The sequence below is a fragment of the Podarcis gaigeae genome, assembly GCF_964106915.1.
Source record: "Podarcis gaigeae genome assembly, chromosome: 1".
NCBI lineage: Eukaryota > Metazoa > Chordata > Lepidosauria > Squamata > Lacertidae > Podarcis > Podarcis gaigeae.
In genome coordinates, this window is record NC_139678.1 from 134,295,828 (window position 1) to 134,313,711 (window position 17,884).

Consider the following 17,884-nt stretch of genomic DNA (forward strand, 5'->3'; position numbering starts at 1 on the left):
GAGCATCACAGACTTCTGTACTGAGCATTTTTGAAAAGACAGTGGTCACCTGTTGTGGACAATAAAATCTGGTCTCAGGAACAGACTGGAACTATTAGTGCAATTGATCAAGCTCTTAAAGAAAGGCTTTAGCTCAGAGGCAGAGCACCAGGCTCAACCCACATCATCTTCAGGTAGGGCTGGGACAGAACTCAAAACTCAAAGCTGAACTAGATGACCCAATGGCCTGACCCAGTAGAAGACAACCTCCTATGTACTGCTTGTATTCTGTGGTGCTTTGCAGTAAGCAGGAACTAAGCTTTTAGGTATAGCAAGCTTGAGTACCCCACAGTAATGCTTTGTGGGGGATCACCATAAAAGAAAGAGAACAGATGAGAGTTATTCAAAATAATTGTAAAGCTTTTCATATCAGTTTTAGCAAAATACAGTGGTACCTCGGATGTCGAACGGAATCCATTTGACTTCCAAAACCAAAGTGAAGCTTCCAATTGACTGCAGGAAGCTCCTGCCGCCAATCAGAAGCTGCAGAAGTCACGTCAGACATTCGGGTTCCAAAGAACGTTCACAAACCGGAACATTCACTTCCAGGTTTGCAGCGTACGGGAGCCAGAACATTCAATTCACAAGGCGTTTGGGATCCAAGGTACGACTGTAAAACAAAACCTGGGAACAATCAAAGTTGGCAAGTCTACCTACTGGTAAATGCCACAATTGTTATCAAAAAGTTTTACTTCTTGTAAAAGCTTGCATCTCATGCAAACTGCGAAACAACTACAGGCATCAGTAAATAAAAAGTGCTTAATTAGAAGACAACAGAGCATGATCTAGAAATGTGCAGGACATGCCCTTTTTCACTTTTTTTCCAAATAAGTGCCCTATCAAATGGAAAGAGGCTTAAAGCTGATTAGAAAGCCAAGCAAGGACTGGGGAGATGCAAGTTCATATCTCGTCTGGAGATCCTTGGAGAAAATGCAGAATAAAAATGCAATCTTTTAATAATGTGTCCTGTGTACAGAGGGATATTGCTAGCTTAAAATATTTTTTTTTCAAGTGACAATAATCTAAACAAAACTCACTGTGTAAGTGATCCATAACAGTTTGCTGTGAAGACATGTACTCGACCACTGGTCTTTACAACTGTTTGTTGCTGAAGGGAAAGTAATGGCAGTACCTTGATTTAGTGTTGCACACTTCTTCATTTAACATATGTGACTCGAGATGAGCATGACAACCACAGCCATCTGACAGGGAAGCATAGATCTGCAATGCTCAGAGGTAGGGAATGTATTCACTCCTCTGGTATTATCTATACCTATACATCATGGAAAGTACTTTCCTAAAACTCTCCCCATATCAGGCAATAAGGTCACTATGTAGCACAAGAGTACACAGGAGGATGAGCTTAACTGCAATCTTTGCCCATTTTGCATGATGTGCTCACATCTAGGTAAACTGGAGAAGCCCTTAAACGATGTACAGAGCACAGATGTACAGCAAAATTCCACGTATCTCAAATGAACCTATCCATTATGACCCTCCATTTTAAAAACAGAAAACACCTGAATAGTGCATGCTACTTAGCTCATGGATACTTGAAAGCTCTTACTTTAGAGACCTTAGTTAAAACTTTAGTAAAAGAATTATGTATTCCAGACTGTGCTGTGTATTATGATTTCCTTTGATGAGATTTGAAAGCATATACATAGAATTTTGATACCGAGAACTGTGATTCCATCAATATCTTCTTCCAATCTGGTTATAAACTCTTTGATCAAGCAATGCTCTACTTAATTAAATTTACTGAAACAGCAGAATAAGACCAAAGTGGCCCATCAGAGGTGATGGAAATAAATAACAAGTAAAGAATACATATGCATTGTGGAACCAAATTTAGATAGGTATTAACAAATTACTTAAATATGGATGAAAATGCAATTAGTTCTGTGCTGGCAAGGGACATTCTTTCTATTCTGCTTCCCTACCTTCTTGGTTACTGCTCTTGGTTGTGTTTAATTAAGTCCTTCTCAGAGTAGACCCACTGAAATTAATGAACCTAAGTTAATCATGCCCATTAATTTCAATGGGTCTCATATGAGGAGGACTAGCATGGAATACCACCCTCTGTCTCCTGTTCTTCTAACAATAAGGTAGAAATTTGCTTTGCTTGTAAATCCAGATCAACTGAAATCAATTTTTATTATTAGCACTATTAAAGCATGCAGCAACTAGCCTGGAATGGCCAATGACCTGAGGTTGTTTCATAAAGCATGGCTTATGAAGTCTTGAATGATCATCTGAACTGGGTCACAACAACTTTGGGAAATTGTGTCATAAAATGGGAATTTGTACAAAATGGCTTTTCTATCCAAAGTTATGCACAATGGCAATTTCACTGTGTTTCATGTTTGAGAGAGAATCCTATTCATTATTATAACATGAATGTATGCATGAGGGTCATCAATATTGTGCTGGTGAACAGTGTCCATGTGCCAGTCTTTCCACATTGCATCAGCACCTTGCCACTTGCAGTCAGCTTTAACAAGGTACTCAACAGAGAGAGAGGGGGGGGTTGTGTGTGTGTACACAAACACACATACAACAACTCAAAGGGCCCATTTAGGGAGAAATATAGGCAGGAAAAGCAGAGAGGATTACCTGAAAGCCGTCAAGTATTCTGTATCTCCCATGGGTGGATCAAGACCACCAGTAAATGCCATGTTAACATTGAAACCGGCACCTGGTCCTATGCCAACCTAAGAAAGGGGTGGAGAGGAAAAGAAAGCAGCAGGTTACACCTTTGGCAAACATTGCCATGCATGGGGGGGGGCTGCCCATATCACTTCAGCAATATCTCCAACTATTTTATGTTGTTCCTACAATTCAAAGTGTGATAACACAACAGTTGTTGTTGAGAAGGTATTCTATTTTGCTTAAAAATCCACTGCTTCCTGTGCCATCAGATCAATGAGTGGGATGAAAGGAAGAAACAGCCTTAATCCTTAGTTAGCATCTAAAAGACAAACATATGCTCATGCTCGTAACTTTAAAATAGTTATTACATTTTAAAAAAACAAACCACCAAATTGTTTAAAGTTCCAGTCACATTTTAAAGCCGTTCACACAGAATTGCTGGGGACTCTGGATTTGGTACACTGAAGTAGCTTCTTAACTGCCGCAAATACTGTAACTGCAGAATCAGCTTCTTTTCCAAAAATGTTTCCTGGAGTTCTAATATCCAAGTGCACACATTTTCCTTACTGGATTCAGTGAGCTCAGGATCATCACTGCTGCTTTGGGCCAGAAGCCACTGGCTGAGATTATTTGCAACAACAAAATACTCTCTTCAAATCAACAAAATAGCACATAAAAAGGAGCATATATCAGAGGAAACCATGCCTCCTGGTCTCCAGCTAAAAATATAAAGACTGTATCTTAAGAGCTGTCATTCTTAAGTGAACATGAGAGAGCTGGGCCTTGGAGCAGGGGGTTTTTCTGCCCCCCCATCCCAGTTGCTTGAGTTCCTATGACCTTGGCATGATGTGCTCTGTCTATGGGAGCATCCAGCTCAAGGCCTGCCTTTTATCACAAAGGGTCGCTAAGATCTAATTTTTCTGTGTGTCTATCTGGTACATTGCCTTCCACAGGGCCGCTTTTTCATGTTTTTTCATTGCTATTCTGTGGCTTGCCATCCATATCAGTGGATGTATCGGGGGGGGGGGGATGTTTGTCCCTTCCCTCAATCTCTCTTCCCTGGTCCTTTCTATTCTGGGCACGTGTGCAAGTATTTCTGCATCTATACAACTTAAAAACAAACAAACCCAAAAGTGTGCAAAAGCAATAATTATAAAATTTCACAATGGAGCCATGTGCTTTTTTGTTTTAGATTTTTACCTAAAGATCACACAAGAATGCTAAGATCTTCTGGATGTGAGGGCGATCTGGCTGCGACATCTGTCACCCCATTGATCGCCAGGGTTGATTCGGCTGATCTGGCTGGCTAGGCGGGTGTCCCCTTCCTCCCTCACCGCTCCATGTGCGTCCCTCCCGAAGCTGCGCGCTCGGTGGAAGAGGACGACCATCCCAGATAGAAGGAGTGTACCGTTCTTCGGTCAAGGGTATATGATAGCTGCGCTCCCCTGCTAGAACCTCCAAACAAGCTCAAGAATGATAAGATCTTCTGCAAGACTCTCCTTGTATTGTGTGTGCATTTTCATTATAGTCTCCAAGCTAATCCCTTATAAGTACTGTGTGGAGATTGAGAGAGAACAGCTTCTCTTAACTGGGTTGTTGAAATTCAAGTATACCTTCAGCATATAGCAACTGCTAGAAATAGGCACATTCTTATAAGTTTTGGCTACCAGAAATAAAACAGCAAGGTTGTGCGCTCAGGTGAGGAGCCAATGGAAAGAGCGGTGCAGTGTAAAAGGCCACCCAGTGAAACTTCACCACACATAACCTGCCCACCAAAATTGCACTAACAAGCTACAACACCAGCAAAGACTACAGATGTATAGTGTACTATTTTTACTTAATTGATTTGTGGTGTTAAGGAAATTTCTGATTTAAATGTAAATAGAAAAGAAAAGGAATTGGCGTCATAAGAACACTGCAAAAAATGGTGTCCATAAGCAGCACCAATTCAACAATAAATTCCTGTATGTTACAAAGTATAACAGTACCACAATTTTTCTCAAAATGTTAGTGCTGCTTATTTCCTCATTGTTTATTCTGGTACTATTTGCTTTTAGTTTCACTTCTCTTACAAAATGTCCTCAACTTCAACTTGCACTTCAGGTTGTGTTGTTGTTTAGTCGTGTCCGACTCTTCGTGACCCCATGGACCAGAGCATGCCAGGCACTCCTGTCTTCTACTGCCTCCTGTAGTTTGTTCAAACTCAGGTACAGAAGGTTTAAAAAATTCAACTTCACAGTCGGATATGTGGGGTTCACTGGGAGAAAAATAAGCTATGTGAGCGCTGTGGAGACTGTGTGCCGCACGACACCTAGGAGGCTACCTCTCTATGCCTTTAACGCAGTCACTGAAGCCTTAAGAGTAGAAGCCGGGTTTCTACCATCCTGGATACTTACATGACATGTGCACTTTGGGGGTACCAGAAACATTCAGTGTTCTTAATTACAAAGAGACTTCCAACTCTAGGACTAAGTGCACAATGGTTCCATAAATAGGAAATCTTCAGCAAAACTTAAGGATGCAGCTGCAGCTCATGCTGTACAGCCAAGCATTTGGCACTATTTAGGTTGACTGAACTTGGTTGGTGGGGGCTGACAAAAATATAGTGCACTGTGAAGGGTAAGGAATGGCATCAGCGAGACAGAGGCCCCGTGTGCACATAATGCATGGGTTCCTGGAGAGATGAAAACTGCTGCACTCTTTCTCTGGTCCTGCTGCCATCATGCTACCTATGCATATGGCTTAACCTGGGCCTGTGGTTTGTCTGTTCAGACACAACGTTAAGCTTAGGCCTGAGTATCACAGCAGCAGCAAGACCAGAGGGGGGTCATTGTGGAAATTAGTGAAATACCTTCTACCTTAGAACGTGAGACAGCATGAATTTCCAAATATGCACAGGATTTTTGCAGGCTGGTGGATGGGGGAATGAGTTCCATTTCATGTTATAAAAGCATGCAGGTTCCTAATTCCCATGTCTGTTCATGCAGCACACACACAAGCAGTCTCTCAACCATTATTAGGTGCACACTGTCATGGACAAATGTTGCATACCAGCTGGGCAATCAAAGGTATATAGACAACAGTGATTCACACTACTATAACTGCTGGAAAAGATACTGCTCCAGCCAAACAAACCATTACTCATCACATCAGTGATCTTTCAGTTCATGTTACATTTCTTAATGCAAGCATGGGCCCAAAGATTGTCAGGACTTCTTGTGTGTAAGAAAAAGTAAACTGTGTACCAATTCTCATTGTTTTGCACATGTACAGTCTACTCTGCTGAAGCCTCAAATGGTCAGTCATGAACCTTTCATATTCTGCCAAAAGAGCACTCATATTTCACCCTGACCACGCATTCTTATGGTCGCCTTCCCATACCTCCCCTTGTCAACTTACACTATAGGAGTGGGGGTTGGGCAAATTTCCGCAAAACTTTAATTTCCCCCCCTACCTAGATAGAATATACAATTGACCAAGGTTATATAAGAGTCAATATTTTACTTTTCTTTAGTACATAATTTATTTGACCACTAGGATATTACAGGGCAACCTCTTACTTCCACTTCTTAAATAATGAAATGAGTAATAGATCTTCCCAATTTCAGAGGTGTATAACTATGAAAGAACTCCATGCTTTTCATAACCATCACTACTAGCTCCATTCACTGCTTTTATCAGCAAATGGCCAAAGACAGGACAGGGCAAGAAAGGCTGTTCCCTCCTGTAAGTACAAATAACAAAACCTTGTAGAGAGTGGATTGTGAAAATTGTTCTTAATTCACTTTCATTAGAAACAATGTATAAATCCTATGTGTTGTAAGAATTGTCCTTTTCCAGGTCTAAGAACTCAGGTGATGGGTGTCCTCTACTGGTAGAAAAAAGCAAGGCCTTCTGACAAATCAAAGCTAAATAAATATTGATACTAAATGCCAACTATTATTTTTAGGAATGCCAACAAGTTCAAAAAAGTGACTCTTGTCTGCCTACCTATATTAGCAATACTTGTCTCTAGCTGTTGTAGTGACTAGAGCAGGCTTCCTCAACCTCGGCACTTCAGATGGTTTTGGCCTACAACTCCCATGATTCCTAGCTAGCAGGACCCGTGGTCAGGGATGCTGGGAATTGTAGTCTCAAAACATCTGGAAGGTGGAGGTTGAGGAAGCCTGGACTAGAGGCTGGGGTAGGAGGTGGGGAGGGAGATTGAAAGATATTTGCAAAGACTGAAGACAAGAATCTGAGAGTGCTGCTTGTGTGTAAAGGCTGGGTGCAAGTAGGGAGACGAGCGCACAAGGCTCACATGCGTATTTCACCAAGACTGACTGCCGCCGTCCTTGACTGATCTGATCACTACAGCTGACTGCCACTCTCCTTGAGTTCAAAGCAGGGAGCCTCCTCTACTCATGGAAGCTGCCTGCATTATTCAGAAACACAGTCCTGAGGGATTCTATATCACAATGGGAACCTTCACAAGTAGAAGGCTTTGCATCCCACCTCAAGGTCAGCAGCATGCATAGATGTGATGTTTGGTGTGCCTTTACAAGCAAACAACATGCCTGAATAGGGCATCAACACATTCATATTTGCCACACCCCCATACGAATTGTAGTGAAAGTCCTAATCTATTGTTGCTTGAGTGACCTCTAAGATTGCAATATCATTATTATAACAAATGCTGTAAGAACACATATCAATATTATTATTACCTCATCAGGAGCTCCACTGCCTGGGAAGAAGTTTCCATCATCATAGCGATGTAGTGAAATATAAAGAACATTAGGATCATTGTAGAAAGCCTGCTGAGTGCCATTTCCATGGTGTACATCCTTCAGGGATAAAGATGATAAAGATGATATCATATGAGAAGGTTTATAACATGATAGGCTGTCTACATTAACACTAACTGTAATACAACTTTTTCATGTTCATGCTACCAAAGCCCTGCAGGGGGAAGGCTCAGCAAGGCACAATTTCATACCACCGGTTTTAGTAACACTAATGTATGGTGAAATGATTGTGGCAATGCTTGTTGCATTGTGCTTGGTTGTCACATGAGATGCATACTGCGTAGGGACTCACTTTCAGTCCTATAAACAGAAGATGCAAAAGGTGGACTGGCAAGTAAGCATTTCTGAACATAGAGAACTGCCCTGACATAATTTCAACCATGTGTAGTAACATCATCAAAACTAGTAAGAACTGATTCTTCCAGTGATAAAGGATGTAAAGCCGACACACAAACGTGGGGCCAGGCGAAAGTATGGCCATGCTACTGCTTGCTTGTGTGAGTACCCTTCAGACAAGTAACAGGGTCTGCATCTCCGAGAGAAGATGGCTGAAAAAGGGAAATCCAGGGAACACCTGAACTGGGATGCTGGATGGGCTGTGCTAACATGGCCCTTGACTGCCCTGCCCCCTGTGCTTTGACTGCTGTCTTGTTTAGTGGTGGTGCGGCAGGCAGGATGGGAACAGGGTCATACCTGGCCCTCATATTAATTTACAACTGAACATGCTGCCTGATAGAATCTGCAGAAGACACCAAGCTAAGTGCCTTATAACAGATAGACAGGAAGGTCCAAACTGCCATGCTGCAAATGTCCTCGATAGAGAACAATTATGAAGTGCCACAGAAATTGCTGCAGCAGCACTTCTGGGGCAGCAAAACTAGTAGCAAAGCCAATACAATCACTGCTGGTGGTTTGAGGAATGGCAAGTCTGTGCACTCTCTCCTTCTATGTAACAAAGAGAAGTTCAACTCATCCACTGCAATCTCCCTCCCTCAAACATCAATCATATGCCACTGGTGTTCCTTAGGATGTAACAACTAGGCAGAAACCGAGGGGATTAGTTTGGTGTGAAGATCTGGGTAAAACGTGCACAATTCTTTACTGGCTGAAAGGGCTCCTCTCTCTCCAACTTTCCTGTGCAGATGTGGATGCAGAGGCAAGCAGGCCTGCCTACCACTTTTCAGGGTAGTGCCCTTAAGACATGGGTAGCTAACATGACACCCTTCAGGTGTAGTTGGACTCCAACTCCTGTCGCCCCAACCAGCATGGTCTAGAATGGTCTAGAATGATCAGAGCTGTAGTTCAGCAGCCTCTGAAGGCCACACACCACTCCTCACCCTGCCTTTAAATAGCAGAATAAATAGGTTCAAATGACGTCTTAGTGTAAGTCCTCCAAACATCTGATCTGTGAATGCTTTCTTTTGCCTTGGTTTCCCTAGGCTAACAGACTGCCTTTTAGGGTGCTGTACTGAAATTTTTGGTCCAGTCCTGCTTGTAGCCAACTGACTATCTCCACAACAAAAGCAAAATACAGAGGAGACTTTCAGGTAGATGACTTGCCTCCAAAGCTTATAATGCTTTGGAAAGAAGGGGGCGTCCCCATAATTATTAGCATTTTGCAAATGCTCCAGACATTAAGCCCTGTGCTGACTGAGAGCAAAGTGCTCTTCAGCTTGCAATGCACGTTTGGTTGGCCTTGATCTCCTGTCAACAAAGGAGAAAATCAAGCTCAAACGTTTTGAGGATTCGAACCCACATTTTACTGAGGTCTAATGACTGCACTTTTGCCGACAGAGTTCTTGCATATTGTACCTGTATTAGAAAGGGGGTGGGGTGTAAAAAAAAAAGGGCTGTTTCACTCACCCAATCCACTATAAGTATTTTGTTCACATTCAGTCTTTGCTGGAGAAGCTTGGCTGAAATTGCCACAGAATTAAAATAGCAAAAACCCCTGAAAGATAATAGATTATTATAGACGTTTATGTGGAAAGTACACTTGACAACTTCAGCACCAAACACTTTCCAAGGAAAATGACATATGCTGTTGCTTCAAAATGAGGAGATAAAATAAGACACTGAAATGTATATGAAGATGGCAATGCCAACTATTTAATGCACAGACTATTAGTTAGATCTGTGCCAAACACTCTCCATGTTCAAATTTCAGGTTTAAAGCACTGCATTCAGATGGGGGGGGGGGGCTTGTTAAAGAAAATACTGGAGGGGGTGTTTAGTACTTTTCTTGCCCCTGCTTGCTGCCATTTTGTTCCCTTGTTGTCCTTCAGAGTGATCACTAGCAACTGGGCGCTACTTAAACACGATGGTGACAGCATTACAGACATACCCAAAGGAGTTTTATTGCAGAAAACTATTTTTTCCTTGGTGTAAAACTTGCATGATTTTGAAATAGTGCTGACCAGCTTTGGTTTAGCAAACTACAGTAATCCAATTCAAAAAAATTATAAACACACTCAAATAGCTTCAATGTAGATAAGGCCTACATCAAAGAAATTACCCTTGGTCAGATGATGATGTTATGTAATCTTTCAGGGATTATTGGTGGTGGAACAAAAAGAAAAAGAAAAAACTCCAAACCAAAAAAACATAATCTTCTGACTCCAAACGGATGTCACCTCATAAAATCTTGGAAGGGACCCCAAGGGCCATTTAGTTCAATCCCCTGCAATGCAGGAATTTTAACGAAAGCATCCAAGATAGACAGCCATCCAACCTCTGCTTAAAAACCTCCAAGGAAGGAGAGTCCGCCACCGTCCGAAGGAGCTCTTACCATCATAAAGTTCTTGTTGATATTTAGTTGGAATCTTCTTTTCAATTTCTCTTTTATTTTATTTATTTACCTATTTATTTATTTATTTATTTATTTGAGAGTTTCTATGCCCCACCCTTCCTCCAAATCAGAGCACAGCATGGCTTACAACAATAATATACAGTAAGGTCCTAGAATAGACATCCTGGGGAAAAGTGACAAGTGGGTGCTGCAGGGTTCTGTCCTGGTCCTGTTGTTGTTCAACATCTTTATAAATGACTTGGATGAAGGAATTGAGGGGATGCTCATCAAATTTGCAGATGACACCAAACTGTGAGGAGTAGCTAATGCCGCGGAAGACAGAACTGGGTTCCAAGATTACCTTGACAGATTGGAGAACTAGACCCATTTCAATAAGGATAAATGTAAGGTTCTACACTTCAGCAGGAAAAACCTGCTGCACAAATATAAGATGGGGGCACCTGGCTTGCCATAACATGTGAAAAGGATCTAGGGATCTTAGTAGAGCACAAGCTTAACATGAGTCAACAGTGCGACTCAGGCCCATTAAAGACAGACATCTGTCCAGTTCTTGGACCTGAGAACCTCCTACCCAAAGGACCTCCATCTTGCCAGGAATCAGTTTCAAGTTACTGTTCCTCATCCACTCCACCACTACATCCAAGAACTGGTCCAAGATGGGCAAAGCCTTGCCTGACTCAGTTGGTACAATGAAACAGAGCTTGGTGTCATCATCATACAGGTGACACTGCTTTCCAATGGCTTCATACAGATTGTTAATAACACTGGGAACAGAATAGAACCCTGTGGCACCCCAAAACCAAGGGGTCAATGATACTTTCTAGTAGTGACTCTGAGGTGAAACAAGTCCATTCTATCACGCTGTGGGACAAGGAGTAAGCAGGGACTGCAGGGCCTCTCCATCAGGATTCTAAAAGGTTAGCAACTTCTGACTCCTTTTCTCCTTGAAATATTTCCATTTCAGATGGTCATTACAAGAACTCTGCAACAAAGAGATACAGTAAGGCCGCAACTTACGCGCATTTAATTTGTGCGCATTCAGCTTTACAGGCTCGGCAAAAATTAAATTAAATAAATAAAAAGGAGCGGAAAGGGGGTGGGGTTCTGGGGAAAATGACACTGGCAATCCCACCAGCCACTGAACCCAATGGATTTTGACTATATGTGATTTCACTTTAAGCACAATCCCCAGAATGTAACCCCCATGTAAGTTGCGGGCTTACCATAGTGTCTGAGATACCATTTTTCTCCTCCCTCCCTTTTCTGTCATGTCTTCTAAATTGCAATGTTGGTTGTAAGTCAGTCTAATCAATGACATTTGTAAGCTGCTCTGGGAGCCTTATTTGGCTGAAGAGCTGGATAAAAATACTTTTTAATTATTTAAAGCCTGCCTCTCCTTCAAGCTCTCTGACTTTAGGAGGCAGTTGTAGAAGGTAGGAAAGTCCTCCCGCTTCTCCAGTTCTCCCCAGTTTGGAGAGTCTCCCCCTTGCAGATGGCATGGGGTGCTTACTAGGGATGGGTGTCCAAAACCAGTTTGAAGTCTACATTGTGTTATCAGTTTCATAATTTTTGACCTGGCAATATATGGGGAATCATGAGGAGTGGGTGGGTACTATGCAGAAATCACAATGTGGGGAAAACTGTGAAACCAGTTAATGCTTCTCTCAGTTCCTACTGCCCCTGTTAATTCTGCCAGCTCAGCTCTCCCTTGCCTCACACAGGGCACAACGAAGCACAAGAGCAGGTGCTGGCAAAAATCACAATGCAGGAAATACCATGAAGCCAGCCAATTCCTCTACATGGCTCCATCCATATTTCAGACATCGTGGTATATCAATATTTCATGGTGTTTAGGTTGTGATATATTGAAATGTTGAAAACCAGGTATCGCCCAGCCTACCCCAGTAGAGTTGTCTGGGTAAATTCCAATGTACCATTCCACTTGTGAAATGTTTTTGTTGCCACAGAGAACGCTACAAATTTAATTGGTCCCCCAACACTACCTTCCTTGCTAGTCTACAGAGTTTTCCTAAACCTTTGGAACAGATTTTCAGAAGCTACAGGGAGCTACTGGAGGAAGTAGGAATCAGCAAAAAGAGCTTTTATTCTTCTATTTAAATGAATGCTCCTGATGTTCTGTTAACAGAATGGTGTTGGGTTTTACCCACTGTGTATGAAAAAGTTGCACTATGAACTTATGCAAAAGGACAACCATACATGCAAACTGCAAAACAAAAAAACAAGCTCAGTATTGACTTGGAGGTTTTTTCAGGTGAAAAAGACACTCCTGAAACTTTCAGCTCTAAGTTCTGTGAAAACACTAGTAAACGTAGCCAAAGCACAAACACATACTCACATGGGTGTGCTTTCTTCAGCATGGTGACCAGGTGGTCGAACTACAGCAAATCCATTCTATCAAAACAAAAACGCCACATAAATTTCAACCATATTTAAATAATTGTAGCTAAGTCTCTATGTAGTTTGTGACATATTCTGCAGGGTTCGCCCCCGCCCCCAGTACGCAGATACTGGGGGGAAAGGGTAGAAAACCAACCAACCAAAACCAAATTCTTTTACCTTTTAAAATACAGAAAAATGTTTTAGCTGCTTCTTAAATTTTAGGCATGCTGATGAAATCTGGGACTATTTCAGAAAGGACTACATTTTACATTTGCACAAAATTTATAAAATACAGTCCTCGTGACCAAGTTATTCTCACATCTACAAAGTAATAAGCAAATCATCATTAGCATCGTACTAACCTTTAGCTCCCCTGTAGCCACTTTAAAAACAAGCTCTATAACACAACCAACAGCAAGGCGAGCAGCACTGAAGGAATGGACCTCATTCCAAATTGTATCACTGTCAACCTACATAAAACAGATTCACATCAGTAAAGCTATTTTTCAAAGTCACAGGCTTGTATACTAAATTCTGTGGTTATGTTACTTGTGTAAGCTGCTTAATCGTAATTGTGCTAATCATCAATATCTGATGGCACAATTCTTGTATTTTTGTCAAGTGAGATCAAACAAACCACAATTCTAGGACCTAGAAGTGGATCACAACCTGACTTATGACAGATTGCAACAGTGACATCACCATTCTATCTCTGTTTGCTTGTTGTTGTCTAGAGAGATCCATTAGGGAACTGTTTTAAGATGATGACTACAAGGACACTCCTTAGGCACTGTTTGGTGGGCTGCTACCATCCTAGATGAGACAAAGGGCAGGGCCCAGTTTTCTTTTCTTCACAAGTAAGAGAAATGGCAAATGATCAGGTGCATAAGTTATCCAGCACTTTCTTGGAACTGGAAATAGTGCAGTTCATTCTGTATTTTATAACTAGCCCAATCAATGAATGATTTAAATGCCTTATATATTAAAGCATACTGTAGTTATCAAACAGCATTACCCCATCATCATTATTAATAAGCATTATTAGCTACATTCTAGTTGTGTTTTAACTGCACAAATATTCCCATAAAACAGAACAATAAAACCATAAAGTCTCAACATAATAAAACGTCAGCAAATTTCACAGGACATGTTAACAGAACAGCTAACAGACACATTTGTCCACAAAAGGAACAAATGTAAATTTAAAGGTTTAAAAGGTGCTGGCAACAAGGAGAGTCATAACTCCAGTGAAAAGGAGTTCCACAACTGGGACACCATAATAGAAAAGGCTCTGTGCTGTGTCACAATGAAGCTGGGCATTTGTCTGTTGTTATTGGGAGGTGTTTACTGGTCAGAGGCCTTCTGTCTATGATTTAAACCGATTTTCCCAATTGGAGTATAATTGGAACGGCGTGTGAGATTTTGTACTTGGCTATGTTGTGCTGCTTTAGGAATGCCCCTAATCGTTATAATCTTCTTTCATATGGTGAACCAGAAATTTCTTTTCTAATCTGAACTCTTTACATATCATCAACACTGTTGTATTTTACAGTATTTTGGGTACATCTGGTATAAAAAAGTGTCTGTGTGGTTTATCTTAAATGAGGCAAGTAAAAGGTATACTAGTTATGTAACAGGAACACCAACATAGTAGATTAGGAACTCTAAATTTTAACATACATGCCAACATGACCTTACAAGGGGCTGCTCGAGACGCCTAGAGCGCCGGTGGCAGAGAACTCATTTTGAATTGGATTGAACACAGCTTAGAGCTCAGCGTCGAGCATACCAAGTGGCAATAGCAATGGCGAAGACTTTCTTCACTGCCTCTATTGCATCTGAAGAACAGCAGCAGGATACTCTTTCAGGTGGTTCGCAATCTAATGGAACCACCTTCAACATTGGGACCTGGTGAGGACCCCAAGATCTCCTGCAATGATTTTGCCAAGTTTTTTGCAGATAAAAGTCACTCAGATTCGGAAAGAGGTAGACTCCACTGTGGGAGCAGGGCCAGGGCGGGATAGTGCTAGAGTCCTGTCTAGTCAAGTTGCACGGGATCAATTCCAATCTGTTACCTCCGAGGATGCAGACAGGCTGCTTGGACCGCCCAGAGTGGCTGGGGAAGCTCAGCCACATGGGCGGGGTGTAAATAATAAACTGTTGTTGTTGTTGTTGGATGAGTGAAACCAACCACCTGTCTCCTTGATCCTTGCCCATCCTGGCTCATAAAAGTGAGCCGGGAAGGGCTGGGCAATGGGCTCCGCGGGGTGGTGAATGCTTCCCTCTGTGAGGGAGCCTTCCCAGACCTGCTGAAAGAGGCGGTTATCCAACCGCTTCTTAAAAAACCATCTTTAGATGCTGCCAATATGGCCAACTATCACCCAGTCTCAAATCTTCCATTCTTGGGCAAGGTGACTGAGCAGGTGGTTGCTGAACAACTCCAGGCACGCCTGGAGGATGCAGACCATTTGGATCCCTTCCAATCGGGATTCAGGCCTCATCATGGGACTGAAGCTGCCTTGGCCACACTGGTTGATGATCTCTGGCAGGCTAGGAACAGAGGTGAAAGCTGTTTCCTGGTTCTGTTGGATCTCTCAGCGGTTTTTGATACCATTGATCATGGTATCCTTCTAGACTGTCTAGAGGAGTTCCTTCCTCCTGGGCCATGTCTAGAAAGTTTTTATATATGCTGTAAGCCACCCAGAGTGACTGGGGAAACCCAGTCAGATGGGAGGGGTATAAATAATAAAATTATTATATTATTAAATATTAACCTGCATTTAGTTTATAATTACGTAAAGCTGCATTGAGAGAAAGTCAAGCACTCCCTCAAAGTCCCAAATAATTGCAGTAGTTGGAAGAGATGAGGGAAGAGCCAACATGATAATATACAGAGATAAATAGACTGCTGAACCTGCCATGAAGGAGGCTTTGTGCAATAGGTAAGAGCCAAGGAGAAGCAGTGTCACCAATATAAAGGAATTTCAAACTGATTATACTGTTAGTTACAATAATCAGTATTTATTTAGTGAAAATAGTCATTCTGTGTTGCATCCAATGGTGACTTTTGTGTTGATAAAAGTCTCCTTGATCCAGGAGGGGTTTCCATCCGAGAAATGGAGAGGGAGCAGATTTTTTATGATTCCCCCTCACAGCTAAGTTCCCTACCCTCCAACAGGGGTTCCAGAGGCTTCAGGAAAATGTTCCAAAGAGCAAAGGGCCATAGGTGAAAAATCACCTCCCCGTTCTGCTGATTCTACTGGTGACAGTCCTCATAGGATCAAAGAGCATTATGTCAGTGGAGGAACACCACTGGATGCAACACAATTATTTCATGTAAAGATATTCTCCCTGCTTTAGATCTTACTTCTGCAGCAGTCTGTGGTACAAATGAATACTATGCTCTTCAATCACTTTAGCTATACACAGTGGAACTCTAACCCACGAGATACACACATTATATTCATGGGGGAGGGAGTACTTACCCCAACGCCACCACAAGGGAGCCTGACAAACATTGATGTTAAAGAGCCTGGGGGAGTTAAGAGGAGAGCAAAAAACTGTTGAAACTGCACAATTCTCAGGCTTTTAGACTAAGCATTTTATGAACATGCACCTGATGTCAGCTGCAGGAGAAACCTACCCATTCACAGAATATTAAGTGTTGCATGTATACATCTACCTTCATTTGCCTCTTTCTTACACCTGTCGACGTTTGTTTTCCATAAACCTTCAGTCTAGAATAGATTCTCCTAAACTAACTTCCAATACCTTCTGTGCCATCCTAGTGACTCGTTATGGGTTGCAGTATTTATTTAAAGGGCATAATAGTGCCCTGGAATGGTTATAAAAACTTTCCCTGATTTATATACATCTTAATACATTTTCAATCTGTTTTTTAAAAAACCATGCACATCTCAAAGAATATACGATTCTGAACATGGCTCCAAAGCAATTTCAAGAACATCCATATTCTCTGAAGAAACTTCAGAAAAAGAAAATCATATCGGTATCATTCTGTCTGAGGGTATTAAAATGTTACCAGCAATTTAACAGAAACAAAAATCCAATGTGATATTCAGATCATTCTGGCTCCAACTGAATATAACGGTAAGCCATGGTTAATGGTTTATTGCAAACACACCAAATGTACCACAAACACAGAACATGCCTAATTTACTCCTCCACACGAGCAAGCATGAGCAACCAACCATAATCCTCAGCTTGTTATATCTGAACTGGAAATCATGGTTTGTCTTTGCTTAAATAAATCATGATCGATAAAGCCAAGGACAACATTTGACTTTACATTGTGGTTTCTTTGGAGTGAAACAAACCCAATCCCTGGGTTCACTGCAACAATAAGCCAAGCATTGTGGTTTATGGCTCCTGCTCACTAATGGAGAGGAGCAAAGTGGATTCATGGTAAACCATAAAGCATGACTTACCTCGATGTGCAAATGCACCAAACATGCAGTTTTCAATGAAAAGCACACCACTAGTGGCATCAGAATTGGTTCTCTATCAGCCTCTAATCAGCAAATTAAAAACCAATGCATATTGGGAAATATATGTAGGAAAAATGTAAGGGCACATATATAGGAAACATCTATTTTATGGGGGGGTGGGACTAATGCAGGAATTCCTATGAAGAAGAATGAAGTATATTATCACACATTTCCTGATTTCCAAGATAATATAATATATTACATGAGGATATGGCCTGCTTCCTTTGTTCTTAAAATTGGCTAGATGTTAAAAATTGTGGTATTTAAATGAGAATGGTCAATTATTCTATCATTTGCCACTCCACTAATGTGTACCTTTCCCCAGCTGTAGCAGCAGCAATTGTGTGCTTACTTTCAACTTGTTCAGAAAACCTTATACCATTTTTCCAAATCCATTATGATCACACCAGAAAAAAATCACTTCCTGTTCCTAAATAATTGCTGAAATGTCAATCCATTGTTAACAAATGCACTACATTGCTATTTTAAAAAAATCACAGTGTGCTATTTTTTGGCTCAGGGTGCTAATTCAAATGAAAAAAAAGAGAATGCAGAATATGGTCTGAAGCTCAACATCAAAATACACTAGGATCATGGCCACTGGTCCCATCACCTCCTGGCAAATAGAAGGGGAAGAAATGGAGGCAGTGAGAGATTTTACTTTCTTGGGCTCCATGATCACTGCAGAT

At 41.5% G+C, this 17,884-nt stretch overlaps 1 protein-coding gene across 10 annotated transcripts in view; it reads right to left on the minus strand.

The window, feature by feature from the left end:
• HDAC4 (histone deacetylase 4) overlaps positions 1 to 17,884 on the minus strand; it is a 124,849-nt gene that overhangs the window by 16,877 nt on the left and 90,088 nt on the right. For 9 of the 10 annotated variants that reach the window (XM_083705658.1, XM_083705657.1, XM_083705660.1 and 6 more), the window contains 6 exons: positions 16,173 to 16,219; positions 13,050 to 13,157; positions 12,644 to 12,699; positions 9,342 to 9,429; positions 7,398 to 7,517; positions 2,656 to 2,753 (listed from right to left, as the gene is read on the minus strand). In XM_083705658.1, coding sequence (XP_083561784.1) covers positions 2,656 to 2,753; positions 7,398 to 7,517; positions 9,342 to 9,429; positions 12,644 to 12,699; positions 13,050 to 13,157; positions 16,173 to 16,219 — 517 coding nt within the window. Of the gene's footprint in view, positions 1 to 2,655; positions 2,754 to 6,189; positions 6,416 to 7,397; positions 7,518 to 9,341; positions 9,430 to 12,643; positions 12,700 to 13,049; positions 13,158 to 16,172; positions 16,220 to 17,884 lie in introns of those variants that run through there. The other variant, XM_083705653.1, reaches the window with a different exon arrangement.